The sequence below is a fragment of the Taudactylus pleione genome, unplaced genomic scaffold (assembly GCF_031769625.1).
Source record: "Taudactylus pleione unplaced genomic scaffold, aTauple2 ptg000129l, whole genome shotgun sequence".
In the NCBI taxonomy this organism is placed as follows: domain Eukaryota; kingdom Metazoa; phylum Chordata; class Amphibia; order Anura; family Myobatrachidae; genus Taudactylus; species Taudactylus pleione.
In genome coordinates, this window is record NW_028284531.1 from 19,900,295 (window position 1) to 19,919,947 (window position 19,653).

The 19,653-nt window shown below is 44.6% G+C and overlaps 2 protein-coding genes across 2 annotated transcripts in view; one reads left to right on the forward strand and one right to left on the reverse strand.

The window, feature by feature from the left end:
• The window catches only part of LOC148523695 (aminopeptidase Ey-like), a 72,789-nt gene that overhangs the window by 43,911 nt on the left and 9,225 nt on the right, over positions 1 to 19,653 (forward strand). Inside the window, exons 13-17 of the mRNA XM_088473020.1 lie at positions 6,621 to 6,676; positions 8,642 to 8,789; positions 10,352 to 10,446; positions 11,621 to 11,728; positions 17,112 to 17,279. Of these exons, the coding sequence (XP_088329146.1) occupies positions 6,621 to 6,676; positions 8,642 to 8,789; positions 10,352 to 10,446; positions 11,621 to 11,728; positions 17,112 to 17,279 (575 nt within the window). The remainder of the gene's footprint in view (positions 1 to 6,620; positions 6,677 to 8,641; positions 8,790 to 10,351; positions 10,447 to 11,620; positions 11,729 to 17,111; positions 17,280 to 19,653) is intronic.
• Positions 13,207 to 19,653, reverse strand: part of CFAP161 (cilia and flagella associated protein 161) — a 90,449-nt gene continuing 84,002 nt past the window's right edge. Inside the window, exon 8 of the mRNA XM_088473022.1 lies at positions 13,207 to 13,278. The gene's annotated coding sequence lies outside the window, so the exon portion shown is untranslated. The remainder of the gene's footprint in view (positions 13,279 to 19,653) is intronic.

The following is a 19,653-nucleotide window of genomic DNA, read 5'->3' on the forward strand; positions in this document are numbered from 1 at the left end:
CTCGAATACTAATACTATTTGGGTTCCTGTGCTGGACTACCCCTTATTTGTAATTGAAAAGTACATAAATGAGCACACAAGAAAAACAGTTATTGACAGTATAAAACAAGGCATAACAAAGACATGGTTTATATATACTGTGCTGCGTAACACTGAAATAAGCAGCAGGGCATCAGCTACCAAGTGTTAGGGAGTTAGGCGTAAATGATAGTAAAAAGTAAGGGAAGGGGAAGCACGTGAGGAAAGAGGGTACTGCTCTTGAGTAGGGATGGAAAAGGTTTCTGCTCAAGGCTGTTCCAATTGGAAATTCTTGCAAAGTGGAACATGTCTCCCTTACAAATAAATACCAAGTGTATCACACTACCTCCACAAACTCGTCACCCTTTCTGAGGTGCTTAGTTCCAGCCAATATCAGCAGGGGCATACTATTCACCATATAGAACTGGACTCTAGTAACTACAAATGCCAGTCTCAGAGGGTGGGGAGCGGTTGCATTGCAGAGAACATTTTGGATCTGTTGGACAATCAAGGAGTCAACACTCCCAATCAATGTTTTCAAAGTATTCAAAGCACTGCTTGCAGATCTAACTATCCAGTAAGGTCATCCAGTAAGAATCCAACTGGACAATGCCACAGTCGTTGCATATCTAAACCATCAGGGTGGCACAAAGTGTGATCAGGCAAAGAGAAAGACAAAGTTGGGTTGAACATCATCTTCCAGTCATATCAGCTATTTTCATCGCCTGGGTAGACAGTTGGGAGGCTGACTACATCAGCTGGTAGGATCAATGTCCAGGTGATGGTCTCTGCACAGGTTTTCAGACAGTTGGTTGACATCTGGAGTCAGCTGGATGTCAACATGATGGCATCCAGGTTGGACAACAAGGTGGACAGGTACTGCACAAGCACCAAAGACCCAAATGCAGTTTTGATTGATGCTATGATGGTACCTTTGAATTGCACTCTCATTTATATATTTCTTCCAATAGCAATGCTCCCAAGAGTACTAAAAAATATCAAAAGAGAGGGGATTCAAGACATTCAGAATGGCCTCGGATGTATGCAAACCTTTTTAGAATGGTAGAGATACCTCCATGGAGTCCAGATCTTCTCAGCCAAGGTTTTTTCAGCACCTCATCTAGCTGAAAGAGTGTCTACTGAAGCAGCCATCTTCAAGAAAAATAGTTTCTGCCAAGATAGTGTCTGCCAGGATATACCATCAAGTTTGGAAGACTTCTATGGTTAAAAAAAAAATTTCTTTTCCACATCTTCCTTCTGTCTTTCAAGGCTGAACTCTCTCCTGAGGACTAAGCCATCATTCCAACTAAAGGTTCTTTTCGACTTCCACATAATACAGGAAATAGTTGTTCCACCTTACCTCAGAAGGTCTAGTGAAATGAAGAAAACTCCCTTCAGACCTTTGATAACGTAACAGCAATAAGGATTTATGTTCAGTGGACCAAGGAACTACGTCACTGAGATTACCTTTTGTCCTTTATGATATCCATGAAAAAAAGGCTGGTCAGTTTCTAATCAGTCCCATCTCCCGCTGGATTACAGCTGTAATCTGCCAAGTTTATACTATAGTAGGTAGACCTGCACCTGAGGAAGTTGGGGCACACTCTACTAGGTCCGTTGGAGCTTCATGGGCAGCGAGACATGGAGGCATGAACAGCTTTGCAAAGTGCTATCTGGTTTTTGGTACTCATATTGGCAAAATTCTACTGATACTACTTTAGAACTTAGGGTGCTTCATGCAGCTCAGGAGCATTCCCTATAAGAACAGCTTTGGGATGTCTACAGTCTTTAGTGTCCCCCCTGAAATTAAAATAACATTTTTCTGACTAACCATTACATTTTTCTTTCAGCTCCATGAGCGACTCTGGCTGTTAGCTGACACCTACTGTATGAAATGTACCTGTAAATAATATGGACTATAAGTACTGGCACAATCAAGAAAAATATACTCAAAGTGCTTAATTCAGATGAAGGCCCCACTACAAAGATTACCGTAGCCCAACCACACATCTACATTGGAGCTGATGGCCTCTTTAACCCCTTTAGTTCCAGACACCACTGACAGCTACATAGTACTGCTGCAGAATATTACTCCCCGTGCAAGCTTTGCACCCAGCAGGCATGGCACTGGTATGGTAGCATGTGTCCTACCTTAGCACTCCAGCTCCAGAGGTTATCCCTGGCTGTAAAGAAGTAATCCTCAATGTCTTCCTCTAGGCTGCAGTAACCACTGCTCATACTTCTGCTGACCATCATGGGAGCCCCTCTGTAGTGACACCTGTGCACCGGCAAATCCCTGTTTCTACAGAGCAGACAGGCTGCTTCTTTATTGCTCACAGGCTGGCGGGTACACACACAGGGGTGAGCCTGGCCCATTTGCTGCTACATGGCCAGCACTACTCCCTGTGGTTCAACGGGTTCTCCTCGCTCTGCCCTTTGGGCGAGATGTCATGATGTCTCTACCCACACACAGTGCGAAAGCCAGGAGGCAGAGCTCCAGGAGACAGGCGTAAAGCTATCATTACATACATCACAGTGGGCACCCTGCAAATAGACTAAACTAGAAAATAGGATGGCCACCAAGCGCTGTTCTTATTAGAAGACACCTTACATATGGTATATGCAGAAAATAAGGACCAAAAGTCCAAGGAATCAGTATGTATTACCGACGGACGCATCCCAGGGGGGTGCCTAACCATAACCTCTCCCCAGGGGTGCCTAAGCCTAACCCCCCCTTTCCCTAGCCATACGCTAACCCTCCCGGGAGGGTGCCGCACCCTAAGTCCCCCCGGGAGCCCTGAAACCTAGCTTTCCCCCCCATGCCCGGCACCCGGCTTACCTTATCTCGGTATGCTGGGCGTCGGGCTCCCGGTTCAGGTCTAATGACAGGCGTCGGGATTTTGACGCCTGTCATTAGTACCCTGCCGGGATTTAACAGTCGGGAAGCCGGCGGTCGGCATTTCGACCGTCGGCTTCCTGACTGCATCCAACCATATAAATATATGCAGACAAAAAGTAAAAAGTCCAAATATATAAATAGTGTGATTCCGATATGAATTTTCCTTGAAGATTTACCCTGCTCACCTGAATACGGTCAGTAATGGACCTTGAAAGGTTTCTTTACAATTCTCTCCAAGATTATTTTTCCACAAAGAAGGTTTGGATCAGTGTGCAAATTGTGTTACTCCTTCTTTCTACTTCTCTTAATCAGAATGAAAGATACACCGCCACTTCCTTATAACCTCAAAAAAAATCATAGAAGGGCGCTCCTCATAGTGTAAAATGTTAATAATTTATTTACATATAACAGCAAGAAAAATATCCCCACAAGATAGGGTTATTGCATACCAAACAGGTCCTAAAAAAAGGCATATGTACAGGCAAGAAGGGATGTTAGGTGTTTGTTCCCACCAACATGTGTACCTTTTCACTAACATATATTTCAACTACATAAAATATGTGAATATATTACAAATATCAAAATCATACATAGTAACAAAAATACATAAAAAATTGGAAAATGTGCACTCTTTTAACCATCAAAATGTAAACATGTGTTTCATCATAAAATCCCGTCCTGGGAAAAGTCATACACAAGTCCCATTATACAAATGGGTCCACATACATCTAGCCTCCTTGCGCGCTAAACAGCCCTTCTAGTCGCGCCATGCCGTGGCAAGAGTCGGTAGCGCCAAGCGTGTTTTTGTGCACCTTCAAATACGTCTTATTCGCACAATGATGCGACTAGATAGCTGATTAAAATGATAAGCAGCACGCCTATGTTCTATGAGCGAGTGCGAGTGTATCTGAATGCAAAACGCTATGATACAGTGTCAGTGGCTGTAACACTGTAATGTAGTGTTTAGCATGCAGATACACCCGCAGTCACACAGAGAACATAGGCATGCTGCATATTATTTTAATCAGCAGAAGCTGCTTGTGCTATCTATTCGCATCATTGTGCGAATAAGACGCATTTGAAGGTAAAAAGACGCACGAAAAGATGCTCAGCACTACCAAGTCACACTGAGCTCCTGCGTTATGTGTGGCGCAACTTGTAGTCGGCACGTCTGTATATTCAAAGTAAAAGGATTTCTTAACAGGGCTCCAGTAATTCTGACCAGTCTTTCCATAAGATGTAAAGTCCCCTCTGCCGCTGTATATGGCCACTTCTGGTAATTGGAACGCAACCAGAAGTGGTAAGTTGAATGCATCACAGCAAGTCACACGTGATAGCCGGAAATTGCCAGTGGAAGGCATGCCTGGAAATTACATGTAGAAGGCAGCGTTCCAGCGCTTAGATATTTTCTTCATATAGCCCTTGTATACAAGGGTAACCATGGTGGCCACCGGAAAAAAAAGAAAAGAGACATATAAATACATAATGGTGGCACTAAAATACTGAATATAAACTAGCTGACCCATTGCCTGGGTCTAAATCTTCAAGTTATTAAGTTTTATTTTGTGATGATGTCCAAATCCATCCAGTGGAAGGCCCAGAACAGGTGCCCCGGGTCAAAGTTCTGCCCGGCGCACTACGCCGTAAGGTCTGAACGGGACCCCAAAGTTCTGCCCAGCGTACACCAACGGGAGGTCTAACCAGGACTTCAAACCCCTAGTATGTCTTCTGGGATTCAATGTTACCACTCTGTGAAGTTTTTGTCCAAATCCATCCAGTGGAAGGCTCAGAATAGGCTCCCTGGGTCAAAGTTCTGCCCTGCGTACACCAACAGGAGGTCCGACTGGGACCTCATCCCCCTAGAATGTTTTCCGGGATCCAATGTGACCATTCTGTGATGTTTTTGTCCAAATTATGTGATGTTGTCCAAATCCATCCAGTAGAAGGCCCAGAATAGACTCCCAGGTCAAAGTTCTGCCCAGTGAACACCAACGTGAGGTCAAACCAGGATTTCAAACCCCTAGTATGTGTTCTGGTATCCAATGTTACCACTCTGTGAAGTTTTCATCCAAATCCATCCTGGGTCAAAGTTCTGCCCAGCATACACCAACGGAAGCAGGGCCGTAGCTAGGGTTGTGCGGCTGGTGCCATCGCACAGGGCACCACAGGTCAGGGGGCGCTGTTTGGGCTGTAAAATTTCTGTTTATTATCATTCTTGCTTGTAGCTTCCTCTTATTTCATCCCCAGCATCTCCTGGCCTTTCCTAACTCCTCCCTGGCCCTTCCCCTTGAAGCCATGGCCCTATTTTGGGTGCATTATGTCCCTTTGAAAAATGAGCGGGGCACCAATGCTCTTTCTGGCACAGGGCACCAAAAAGTCTAGTTACGGCTCTGAACGGGAGGTCCGACTAGGACCTCACCCCCCTAGAATGTTTTCCAGGATCCAATGTTACCATTCTGTGAAGTTTTTGTCCAAATTATGTGATGTCCAAATCCATCCAGTGGAAGGCCCAGAATAGGCTCCCGGGTCAAAGTTCTGCCCAGCATCCCAGGGTCAAAGTTCTGCCCAGCGAACACCAACGTGAGGTCCAACCAGGTCTTCAAACCCCTAGTATGACCCTAACCCCCTTAAAAACTAGCCAGGTTCCAAGTGGACCACCTCGTGTTGGTTTCATCAATCGGTGCTGGTTAAGTAGTATCCCTGCAGAACAGTGTCAACATATTAGAAGGAACTGTATAGAAAATGAGGACTATGAAGAGCAATCTGATATTCTGAAAAACAGCTTATCTCAAAAGTATATGCAAAGGGGATGGTGGAGGATTCATGGAAGAAAGCTAGGGATTTAAAAAGGAAGGCGATATTAGGGATTGATATGAACGCAGTGAGGGTTCGATTAAAGAAATATACCCTTTATAACAAAATACAGTAGTCAATACTGACAAATTGAAAAAACACTGGAATGTGTTAAGCAGGAACCTGGTCTTAGAGAAATACTGTGTTTATATACCGGAGAGCAGAAAACCTGAGAAATAAGTTTGTATGCAGTGTGGCTTCTGGTCCTAATATACTATGTGATGGTATATCGTCTTGTCCCGATTCACACAAGCCAATTGCGTATCATTATGAAATATCAATACAGAATTAACAATTGACCATGCCTACCACAAATACCCCACCGTCTTCAGTGTCCCCCCAAGAAACTTAAAGAAAAGGATTTAATGGTAATTAATAAAAAAATCATGTTATTTTACATATAGTCATGTAACTTTCTTCATATAATTCTCATTTTAGAAAATCTATCCATACTGTGCCATCTGTTGCAGGATTCCCTGATTATAGCTATTACAGTTGACTCCACACTGTTGATTGTAAATAGCCCTTCCTACATGTCAGTGGAATCAACACATTGCAACTGTTTAAAAAGATGGTCACCACTACAACAATACAACTTCTAACGTGCACATTTATATCATTAGTTTATTAAGGCTTAATTCAATAGCTAGTTAATGCTGGGTGATGACATAAGCCACAAACTGGCACTGCTCTATAGCTGTCTATGGACGGTAAATGTTTTGTGTTTCTGTTACATACCAGGCAATATGGCTGCTGTCACTCCTACATAAATGTAATTATGCAGAGAAAACAAACTTACAGTACATAATGTTTTACTGTAAGCTATTAAAGTTCTAATTTTTCTTTGCAGGCAATTCCTATTAGCAACCGTGCTCAGATCATCGATGATGCTTTTAATTTAGCCAGGTGAGCGTAAGCCCTGTTTCTGATTCCCACACAGTATCGATGCCTCACACAGTCGACAATGTTTGCGCATGCATCCCGATTGCTAGCGCTCAGAGACGTAGAACAGAATCGGACGCTCGGTCTGTGGAATTCAGTGGCCGTTCCTGGGTGATAACAGGGGGCGTGGCTAAGGAGATGGAGGCGTGTTGCTGTAAGACACAACCACTCACACAGGAGGTCATGGTCAGGCAGAGAAACTGCACCTGCCATAGAGCTGGTACAGGTTTCGATAATGCGACCGATGGTGCATTTAAAGACGGACCGAGACTGAACTGCACTGCTACTCGGTATTAATGAAATCAGCCGCGGCATTAGCATGAAATATTGCCTGAACAACAGAGAGGAGTGAGAAAAATAATGCAATTGCAGTTTCTACACTATTCTTAATGTGGAACCCCCCTTACAGTCCTTCCATTTCTGACTGGAAAAGCTGCCGTCAGAGGTTTCTATGGAGGCCACTAAACTGTTGGATTTACCAAGCTCCGTATTACATTGGCCCCGCCTATGGGCTACCCCATTGCAGATTTTTATAAGAGAGAGGGATCCTCGTGGTTGCTCCCCATCGTACCCCAGTGATGCATGCACAGGCAGACAGCTGCACATGTGCATTACAAGCATGTGGTCCGAACCCTGGAAGCAAAGTGATAGTGATAGCGACCACTGTTCCAGCTCTTCCCCGGGACAGAGCTTTTTATTTTTTTCCCGTAACCTCTGTCCAGGTGCCCTACTTTAATAAATGCAAAATGCTAAATGGTCATATCACAATTGCATTTTATCTATACTACTACACCGAAATGTATGAAAACTGCATTATTTTGTAGGGGAAACTCCTAAAAATAACCTGCACTTTGTTTCATCTCAATCGGTCAAGTTAAAGCTGAGTAATAATAAAAACAACATTTATTGACATCATCAATGTAAGAGATAGGTGTGTCACCATGTTCACGGCCAGTAAGGGATTGAGGGAGAGGTGCTTTGGGCCAGCGTTCTCTTGGATAGGCTACATAGCAGTCTGTGCACAGGGCACACAGGGCCTGATTCAGAGCCGCTAATAAGCGGCCGCTCGTTCGCTCTGAGCGATGTTCGCACAACTGCGCATGGGTATGGTTCGTAATGCGCATGCGCAAACCAGTCATTGCGGTCAGAAATCGTGCACTCGCAAAACAGCGAGGGGCTGCTAATGTGATTGACAGAATGTACCGTTTGTGGGTGGTAACAGGGGAAGGTGCTTGAAAATGGGGGAGTGGAGATCCGAACGCAGGCGTGCCAAACGGTCAAAAATGCGTTTAATGGAAGTGCATAATTAGAAAAGGAGCGTCATCGACCACGTCACTTGGTTGTCTTTTAGCCTGAACTGCTCGCAGTGATAGCGGTAGGAAAAACCTACCACAAGCACTGCGAGCAGTTCAGATGCCTTTCGATGTACCCGATTAATCTAATAAATACCGGAGATGACGTGTGATGCGAACGGCAAAGGGGCGTCTTTACAAAATAGCGAACGCATTTTTCGTTCGCTCGCTCAGACATAGAGGCGTCAACAAACTGCAAAGGGCGAGCGCTCAATTTAAATAGCCGGCCCCTTTTTTGGAACAACCGTCCGCAAATAGCGTCCGGCTCTGAATCAGGCCCACAGTGTCATTTGTGTGAGTGGTGGGTGAAGGTACTGCTGCCACAAGTCTGTATAGCACTGCTGGTCACGTGGGTCTCTCCTGCGACAGAGTGCCCATGCAAAGCAAAACATTTAAAATAAATAAATGTTGTCAGAAGTTATTGAATCTGTGGGCAACAGCTAGTATGAAATATGCCCCTCTATTAGATACTTGTTATTGTAAATGTACCAAATGTGTTTTTATATATATATTTGCATCCTGAGAGTGTATAGTTAAGTAAATTGGATTTACTGCTATATTGTCTATTGTATTTCAGAGCAAAGTTAATAAATACCACAAGAGCTCTTGACACCACCACATTCCTATCCAAAGAAGTTGAATACATGCCTTGGCAGGCAGCTCTGAACAATCTCAATTATTTTTCACAGATGTTTGATCGCACAGAGGTGTATGGATCAATGACGGTAAGAAGCCAGTACTTAAAATCATACTTGCCGACATTTCACTTCATTGCCGGGCCACGTCCCCTTTTTACTGCGACCCACCCTCCTTCAGGGAGGGAGCTGTTGGGCTTAGACGGCGGGGGGCATGATGCTGTCAAAGGGGACAGGGCCCTGCAGCTGATGCATCATTGGGGCGGAGCACGGAGGCTTGCCTGCCTTTCCGGGGGGCCAGGAGCGGCACCCAATTTTCGACAGGCTCCCAGCCAAATCGGGAGGGTAGGCAAGTATGGTGGGGGCTCTACAGGTGGCATAATGTGTGGGCACTATAGTGAAGCATAATGTGTGGGGTACTACAGTGTGACATAATGTGAGGTCTCTATAGTGTGTTATAATGTGTTGGGCACCCATTGCATCTCTCTGTCACCCACTGCCTATAACCTCTTTCTATCACCCTCTCCCTGTCACCTACTGCCTCTCCAGTCTCACCCTGTCACACACTGCCTTTCAACCTCCCCCTGTCATCTACTGCCTGTCACCTCTCCCTATCACCCTCTCCCTGTCACCCACTGCACCTCCCTCTCCATGTTACCCACTGCCTGTCACCTCTCCCTGTCACCAACTCTCCATTCACCCACTGCTTTTCCCTGTCACTACTGCCTATCACTCTCTCCCTGTCACCTTCTCCCCCTTTCTGTCACCCACTGCTTCTCACTGTCACCCCTCCCCCCTCCCGTCACCTCTCCCTGTCACCCACTGCTTCTCCCTGTTACCCACTCCCTGTCATCTCTCCCTATCAATCACTGCCTTTTCCCTCTCTCTGGCACCCACTGCCTGTTATCTCTCCCTGTCACCCTCTCCTTGACACCTTCTTGCCTCTCTTTGTCACCCTCTACCTCTCCCTGTCACTCACTGCAATTTGAACTTGGAGTAGGGCAGAGTAGGGGGGCCCAAAGCAAATTTTTGCACATGGGCCCACCACTCACAAGTTCCGCCACTGGTAACTTATATATAGTGACAGAGGCCCAGCAATCTGTGTGAATAAATGTAGTGTACCTCAATGCCCTGTCATACACAGATGGAACATGCACACATATAGGGGCCTATTCATCATCCCCCGATGATGAATAGGCCCCCGATGATGAAGTATTCACCTTGCCGAGGGGGATACTTCCGCATGATTAATGAGCCATTTATCATATGATGAATAGGCCCCATAGAGAATTAAATAGATGGCATTCAGGTCTTAAGAGAGACATAATAGTTATATTAAAAACAACAAAAATCTCATTAGATCTTATATCCCTTATCAGACTTAAGCCTAAAACCCGGGTTTTGCTCGTGAACGCACATCAACCCGGGTCTGGCGTAAGTCTGAAAGGTGCAACCCGGGTTTACAGTCCCGGTCCGCGGTATTAGTAGTAGAAGTAGTTATACAATGTTTTATTGTGTAACTAGTACACTGTCTTCAAGGTGATGCAGAGAAAGTAAAGAAAAGATCACTCTGCGCCTACCTTGTGGTGCCTAACAAATAAAACATAATAATAACCTATGTATTTAGTAAATGTGCACTATTTCTCCTATAGGGTTACATGCAAAAACAGGTCACACCTTTATTCAAGTATTTTGAAGACCAAACTGATAGTAACTGGACTAAGAGACCAGAAACTTTAACAGAACAGTAAGTACAGTAAAGATGTTGGACTCTTCACACTTTTCAGCCTTAACTTTTTTTATGTTTCTCTGTTAATTTATATCAGAGTCAAACTTTTCATGGGTGGTATGGCATAAATAAATTGTGTAACAGTGTAGCCTACTTTTGTAGTAGTCATGCTTAAATCAAATTTAAAACTAATAAAATATTTAGTTTTAGTAAAATATAGAAGAAAATGCTGTTAGACCCGATTATAAATAGTGGGGGGAATTCAATTGATTGCGATGTTGAATAACCCCAGAAGGTCCTGGAGCTATTCAATTGACCGCGATGTTAAGCCAACTAAAGAGGATTCCAGCTTGCACCCTTCTGAACAGCATCCCGACCAACCCTTAAGTTGGAAAATGCTGATGGCCTGACTAAACACCCTGCTATAGTCGCGCTAACTAGCATCCTTCGACTTAAGTGCTTCTAGTCGGTCTTAACAGCGTGGAATGTTGAATGTGGTTAGAATGGAACAAGGGATCCTGATGGGACTTTTTTTTAAAGATTTTCTTTATTGTCCTTTTAGCTTTATGATGCCTGCACTTGGCTCTAGAGATTTTGCACAACTTAACAAGAATGAGCCTGTTTCAGATGTGGAGAGTATTGCACAGTCGCAAGGTAGCGACTGTGCAATATCATTCACATCAATACAAATGCATCAGGAGGTGTCTGTAGGAATCGAGTGAAGCGTCCGTAGACGTCTCGGATCACCATCGCTATCATCAGTCACGATGGCTGCTACTTTGGCCTAGCAAGCTCCTGGTCACTTGTGAGACCAGGAAATCTGCTACCAATGACATAGACCCTAGCCTCTGTACAACTCAGAATGAGCCCCTATGAGTGCACACTTTGGCGAATTCTCGGATTAGCAAAAGAAATTAAGCAGAGTGCCGTGGGCGTACGGAAAAGCAGCCGCAGATGTGTATGACTCAGAATGAGCCCCTATGAGTGCACATTTGCTTAAGTCCCCGAAAGTCACATGTTCCGTCAGTCCCGATAAATATCTGAACGTTCTTGAACTGATGTTGATTGGAAACTGCATTTGGTTTGTACCCACACGTGGTTTGCAGCCAGTTAGGTCTAAGGCGTCTAGATGTTGCTTGCTCAATAGTTGCTCATGAAACTACCTGTATGCTTTTTATTATATTGTCTACAGATACAATGAAATAAATTCAGTCAGCATTGCCTGCAGCTACGGAATCACTAAATGTGGAGAGTTGGCAACAAAACTCTTTAGGGAATGGATGAATACAAATATGAATGGGTAAGTGGTGTGTGGAAAATGAACAAAATTAGAAATGTACACAAAAAAATACACCAACATCTGTCATAAGAACATGATATTGGCAGTGGCACCTTCAGCAAACAAAATCCCCCCCCCCTATATTCAACAATACTTCAAGTTATTTCATAAATACGCCAGACTGCTGAGCGATTTACAGTGATATCTTGAGAAGAGTAATTACTGGACACTGAGCACTACTTAGGATTACAGGGTCTATTCATAGAGCAGTGTAAAGTCCTGTTTAGCTGAAAACAGCACTTTTTGCTGTTTTCGGCAATTCATACAGGGGGTTACATTGGAGATTATTCCTTCTCCAGTGGCACCCCTGCTTTGTGTATGAATCGCATCACCATGCAAACTCATAAACAAATGGAAAGCTCAGCTTTCCGTTCATCTGATGCGTACAGAATTGCCATCTGAGGATGGCGTAATCTGTACCACAAGCCGAACAGAGCAGGGAAGCTGCATACTTCTCTGTTATCTGCCCAGTACCCAGCACTGGCTCTGTGACCCCTTTTGCCCAGCGTCCTTTGCAGCAGGTCTGACCTGACCTGCTGCTGTAGGACGCTGGCGCATGCTTAGTGAGAATACAGACATATTGGGCACGTCGGCTAGAATAGCGCTACACAAAACGCCTGGAAAATGAACATTTTCCCAGTGTCCTGTGCATGCGCAGACTAGTGCCAGGAGTCTACTGCTGCTGTCAGTTTGCTGGCGGCCGCCAGGGAGAGAGGAAGGGGCCCCGGACGGGGAATGCACATGGGTCCCCTCCTCTCTTAATACTCCCCTGATTTTAACTAACGCTTATTATACTGTTTTTATACCCACAAATCTGACTTATTACATGCATTGCAGCCTTGTACCCTTGTAGTTCTTCATGTGTCTCCATAAAAGTCTTTCCTCGGTCCTCATGTGTTAGTCCCCAAATGCCCACTATACCTCTAGTAACTTTACAGGGTAACGATACTGCCTTTGAACCTCTATACACCCCTGCCTATACCTTCTGATATCCTGCCTATAAACCTCTAAGGATGACGCTATTTTGCGTACGCAGTTATACAGTAAATAAAGACTCCAGACCTAGAACCTGTGGTTCCAAAGCACAAAGTATTATTCAAGTAAAAGTACAGTCAGTTACACGCTAGTTATAAGTACAATTTGGCGCAAAGGAATTATACAGACCCAAGTACAGTTATAACATATGCAGCGCTCTGGACGAGATGTAGGCATCAGCAAGAAACCCCTCGTCAATCAGCATTCAGCACAGAGACTAGGAACCCAGAGTCAGAGCACACATAAATTTGTTGCTAATACCATTGGTCCTAAAGGAGAGGGCATATGTTACAAGGCATTTAACAGGTTGGTTCAAATAGACACATTCCAGCCTCTAACAACTGGTGGTCTCTGGTTTCTCGCCTCATGCAAATCCTAACAGTTGGTCATATAATGTACATTTTGTTGCTTGAAGTCTCTGCGGTCCATAAGTTGAGAATGCATGTTGCGATCTCTCCGTCGATATTACAGGAATACTGTTGAGAGAGTACACATCAGTACAATACCAAACATGGCTTACTTATCATGTATAAAACCTTATTTACAAAATAATCTTTATTTCCTAGCAATTATAATAAATGTGCATACTTGAATCTTATACCTTAAAGCTTATGGAACCTTGTATGTGAATATGTAATGTGTGAGTATGTGGGGTTTGATGTAAAGACGCTAGTTAACTTGGGGAAGATGCATGTGCATGAAGCTAATATTCAGCGTTTTCATACAGGATCTTATGCATTCGCTAATATGCGACTAGTTAACAGCGCAATTGTGCGTATTAATGTGTGTATGAGAAATGGTGAAATATGCAATCGCATGATGCTAATAGTAATATCGCCACATGTACTAAAGTGTGAGTTTATCTAAAATGGCGCTTGGTCGGCCATTTACAAAATGGCGTCTTGCGATCTCATTTCCAAGATGGAATTATCCAGCTTCGACAAGGTTCGTAACACCGGTAACCCCTTTCAGAAAGGTAAGTTCCCATAATAGATTTTAGACTCTAGGGGCTATATTTACTAAAGTGCAGGTTTATAGAAGTAGAGATGCTGCCCGTAGCAACCAATCAGATTCTAGCTATTATCTTCTAGAAGCTGCTAGGTAAATGATAAGTAGAATCTGATTGTTGCTATGGGCAACAACTCCACTTCTATAAACCCGCACTTTAGTAAATATACCCCTAGATGTAAGTTAGTCACAGGTAATAAATACAACTTTTGACAAAAACGTCAACTTTATTTTGCAGGAACGGACTAGTAGATGTCCCTGCTGGGTTATGATTTCCGCAAAGTAAAAGATTTGTTCATACAATGTACATATTAGTACAACTTTAGAATTCAACACAAATTATCTTTACTATTTAATTAAATTGCATGTTCACAATTTATCTAGTACCTTATAACATAACATACATAACACTATTCTTCAATATGCTCTACAGAACCATTTCTAGCACTTGCCAGTGAACCAAATAACTTTAATAATGTTTTTATATGGCAGTATACATTATTTCAGTATAATAAAATGTATATAGGGTTTAACTTTAAATCCAAATTATGAGCTCTATGGTGCAGATAAATTAGTCCCAGAGCCTGCAGAAGGTAGTGTAGTAAATAACGCTCCGGACTGTTTGCGTCTATATGATGTAGAAAGTATGGCACTGCGATTGACAGTGTGAAAAGGTAACCCTTTGTTCTTTGCACATTTGTCAATATATGCATATATATTTATTGTAGTCACTTTTATTTATTGTCAGTTTCCAGGTAGGTATTATCTTCCAGGGCCCGGAGAGATCCTCACATGTTGTCATTACATATGTTTTTAGTTTAGAGACTTTGATAAAGTCTCCCAAACCTTAAGTGGCTAACAAAACCATAAGGAATTCAGATATATTAGTTTATGCGGGCAGAGTTAGTATCTGGACATACAGTGAGGGTGTTGTTTCGCCTCATTGGGCGCTGCTATAAATCCTTCTTGTCTGAAGGTAAATTACAGTAAAACACTGCTCACTCGCCAAAGAGGCTGAATTATGTCTCTTCCCCTTTATTACAGAAAACCGGGCATCTCTCTCTCTCACACTACCTGCACTGTCAGCACTACAGCTGGTGGATGGAGTGTACAGGGTGTAAATTTTACCTCAGCAATGGTCGGCAGAGTTCAAGATACTGGGCGGGATGCATCAAAGGGAGAAATTTAGTCAAACCCCAAAAATGCGGGTTTGACCACATTTCTCATATGCACCAAGCCCCAGAATGCGATGCACTCCGGGGTTTGGTTGCGGTGGGTAACGCCATCTTCCGGATAGCGTTACCCCATAGAAGCCTATGGGCTTTTATTAGGAGAGTGCTGTGAGAGGGATCCAATTGGATTGGATGCAACCAGTCACAGACCCGGAAGTCCCTTCATTGCAAAGGGCCGCTCTTAAAGAGAGACCGGTCCTTTGTGGTGTTTGTCATGCATACCAGCATTGCTAATGTCGACATGCATGCGAAGAGTGGCAGGATGCCAAATGCGATGCGTCATGCATCCTACCCACTGTATGGTTCCATGCTTACCCCTCAGTTGTCAGCAGTTAGCTGGGCACTGCCATCCCTTCTCAGCACCGGCTCTCACTCTCTTTCTTAAGCTGGGTACAGGCTAGGATGACGGATTGGCTGTACAACCGATCCACCGTCCTATCTGACGATTGGTAAATGCATACACACTAACCAATTGTCAACGCGATGTGTCGTGCCTGACGTCACAACTGGGCCGGCATTTATACGTGCCCACCCAGGGGCGCAGAGAGGGGGGGAGCGGGTACAGTTTACCCGGGCCCGGGCATCCTGACGGGCCCGGCGGGGGCCCGGGTCCGGTGTGTGCTGAGCTGCAGTGGGAAACTGCTCGTGGCTGCTGAGCAGCAACCACAGCAGTCTCCTATGCCTGTGGGGGGGAGCGATCACACTGATCGTGACCCCCCTGGCTTTGAGCAGGGCTGAGGGGGCTCAGAGCGCACCCCCTCCCCAGCAAAGCTTTTTTTGGGGGGGAATGGGGCGTGGCCACCCCTCCCGTGATTAGGCCACGCCCCCTGTTACCCGGGCCGCGGCTCTTGGCGGGCCTGTGTCCGCCCAGTTGTGATGTGAGTCAGGTAGTCTCTGCAGCAATTGTACGTGCGGTCAGCTGACTACACAGATGAGGGAAGGGAATGTCAAATGTGTTACTACAGAGTGAAGGAAGGGAATGTGTTACAATATGGGCGGGGGAGGGAAATGTCTTACTACAGAGGTGTTAGTACACAGGTGAGGGAGGGTAATGTGTTACTAGAGCAGTGAGGGAAGGGATGCATTACTATAGAAGTGAAGGAAACAGTATATATTTAAGATCTACCCGGGCGAAACCAGGTACATCAACTAGTGTTCTATATGCTGAACCCAGTGGCTGCAGTACTATAGCCAGCTCCCTGGGTACCTGTCACACTAGCCTCACAGTCTGCCCTCTTCCCCGCCTCTGGCATTTTACAGGCTGGCTCAGGGTATTCTGGCTTCTCTCAGCCTGCCCAAGCACTTAGGCCCCCATCCTCACTTCCGGCTGCACTGATCCCGCTGCCTCTTTGGTCACTGCGGCTCCACTTCCCCCCCATCCTGGCTTCCTCATGTAGGCAGAGCTGCGCTGCATCCACCTTCCTCTCTGACCATTACCTCAAACTCTCCCTGACCAATTGCTGCTCGCTTCCAGCTGTCACATGTCTGACCACCTGACGCTACCCATGTGACCTGCTCCTGACCTCCTGAGCAGCTGCAGAGGCTACTGGAAATTGTGGTCTGCTTGTGTAATGGCTTCCACGTCTGTTGTAGCGCTATGCACAGTATGCATAGATGGGTATTACATTCAGGACACCAAACAGTTCATGTTTTCCAGGTCACCACCTGTGCATCTGCTGGGTGGTCTGGAAAACATGAACTGTTAGAGGTCCTGAGCACCAGGGTTGATAAACACTGGTTGGCCTAACCCGTGGTTGGGTTTACCATCATCTGGTATAAACTACACTCTCGAGAGTACACACAACAATCACCCATAGCAACCAATGAGCCAGTTACTAAACTTCTCTATTTAGCTAAATAAAGCAAATGTTTGGTGGTTAGGGATCACTGTGGTTTTTAATGAGTAGTTTGCTACTTATAATCAAACCAATAGATTGTTATCTAGATTTGCCTAATTAATTATTAATCCTGATTGGTGTATGTGCCTTTAGTGTCATGGCAATCCATTCCTGCTGCTAAGACTGTAACAAAAGTCATTGATGGTCATTTGTCTGTGTCTGTGTGAGCAGGATTCATCCAAATCTGAGGAATGCCATCTACTGCAACGCTATAGCAAGAGGAGGGGTAGAAGAGTGGGACTTCACATGGGCGGAGTTTAAGAAGACTGAAAATGCCCAAGAAGCTGACAAGCTGAGAGCAGCTCTGGCCTGCAGTAAGGAACCCTGGATTCTCAATAGGTAGGAACATGGTTATATGATGTGAAGAATTTGAGCCCGTTCACCATTATAAAGCTGCTCTCCTTCTTGTGTAAGTCCCCTCGGAAGTAGAGTGGACAACCCCTAACTCTCTGGATTTCTTTTGATTTTATTATTTTATGTCATGTAACTCAGCAGCTTATAAGGAATAATGAAACTTACAGTTCAACAACTTCAATAGCCACAGTTTGCCTAAATTGCCTACTATGAGGATATGGTGGAACAGTTTTAAATCTGTACACACAGCTTTGCAGGCACATCTACTACAGAGCCGCTATAAGACATGTTGAGCGCCCAGTACAAGTGGGGGCATGGTTATGCAAGTAGGGTCACAGCCATGTCATTGTAACTGTGGGTATCCTCCGGGTACTCCGGTTTCCTCCCACAATCAAAAAACATACTAGTGGGTTAATTGACTTGTGGTAAAAAATGAACCCTAGTGTGTGTCCATGTGATAGGGAGTATAGATTGTAAGCTTCATTGGACCTTACGTGTTCCCAATCCAATGGAAGTACCTTTTGTTGGAATTGAAGGTTTTCGATGGTTGCCAGCCATCGGATGCAGCATCCTGATGCCCATCCGATGGTTGACAGCTCATAAACAGCTGGGAAGTGGTGTCCACAGATCAGCAAATGTGCACAAGTGCGAAGCTCTGACAGCTTCTGTATATGTGCACAGTATAACTATCAATGGTTAAACCACTGAATGTCTTTTTAGATGCGATGGCTAGAAGCCATTGCAACGTTTTGGTTTTATGTCGGAAGCCCGGCAACCATTCGGAGCCGGACTTTCGATGTTCATCTCCAGTAAAATACTTTCTCTAACGCGTTGTGCATTATGTGTGTGCTATATAACTAACTGTTAATAACAATTGCAATAATAATATTTAATGAAAATGTAATAGTGTACTGACAATTTTCTAAATATTTACTGACAGATACCATTTGGTGGAGCCATATAAAGAAAATCAGTGTTATTCAACCAGGGCAGTCATCAGAAATTGTGGGGCCCAGTACAGATGAAACAGGCAGGGCCCCCTCTCCTTGACCCCGTACCACACATGTGCACAACCCACTGCAAATGCCCCCATGTACGCAGAGGTGTATCATGCATCCATGAAACGCAGAGCATGCACATGCTGTAAAGTACCAAAGTACTGATATGCCCCTTAAATCTCCACACATTCAATTAGACCTCAAATACACCTATAAAATTGAAAAATAAAGGTTAAAGAATAGATGAAAAATATATATAAAAAAATATATATATTTTTAAATCTTGAAACATTAAAACAGTTTTCAGTCATTGCAGTAGTACAAGTACTGAAGTTGGGTACGGGAAGTCGAAACTCACTATGACACCAGTGAGTATCTTGACCCACTGGCGACACTAGGCGTTGCGGGGGGTGCGGGCCGCACTGGGTGACACCATCCAAGGGGGTGACACCAAAATAGCAGAGCTGCTCTGCTAGTTTGGTGTCACCCCGTCGGATGGTGTCACCGTGAGTGACATGGAGAGAGGAAGGGGAGAGTTTGTGGGCTGCCCCAGCAGCTGCAGGAGCGCTGGGGAAGCGGCAGCCCACTGTGTGCCGAGAACGGAAGGCATTAACGCCTCCTGGATCAGCACATATACGGGGTGTTGTTTCGCGGGCGAAGCCACGCCCCCTTTTGAGCGCGCCCCGCACCGAGTGTCACAGAGGTAAGTGATGCCTCTGCCTTGACCTTACAAAACACAGTGCTGGTATACCGACACGTGTAAGGCTCTTAAAGCATTTTAGCCATGTTGGTGTTTTAACTTTAAACAGTAAGCATCATGTTTAAAATTAGAACACCCATGCGGGTAAAACCCTTTAAGTAACATTACACCCGTATCGGGATGAGGCCTTGTGAGGTGTGTTTCCACACCCTTTTCACATTATTGTAGTATCACATTAATGTATTAAAGGGCTTTTGATGCAGTTTTCATGAAAAACTACTCCAAGCCCTTCAATTCGTATATTTTTAGTAAGCAGATCGCATTTCCCATACTTGTAATGGGAAATGTGATCTGATCAGATTTACTAAAAATAAATTGTCAAAAAATACCAGGTAAAACCCTGTGATAATAACGCCTTAAATACGTGGGAAAGCCCTGTGATAATAACGCCCTCTTCTTGCGGGGGGAGGGGGAGCTGGCGGCATGTTTGCAATGCAAATTAAGGTGAAAATATCACACTACAACCGCATTTGAGATGCGGATTTTAGTAAATAGGGGCCTTAAGGCTCATACACACTAGACGATGTGCTGTATGAACGATATTAGTGAAAGATTTCCCTTGAACTTTCTGTAGTGCAGGACAAACGATTTTGGGTGTACA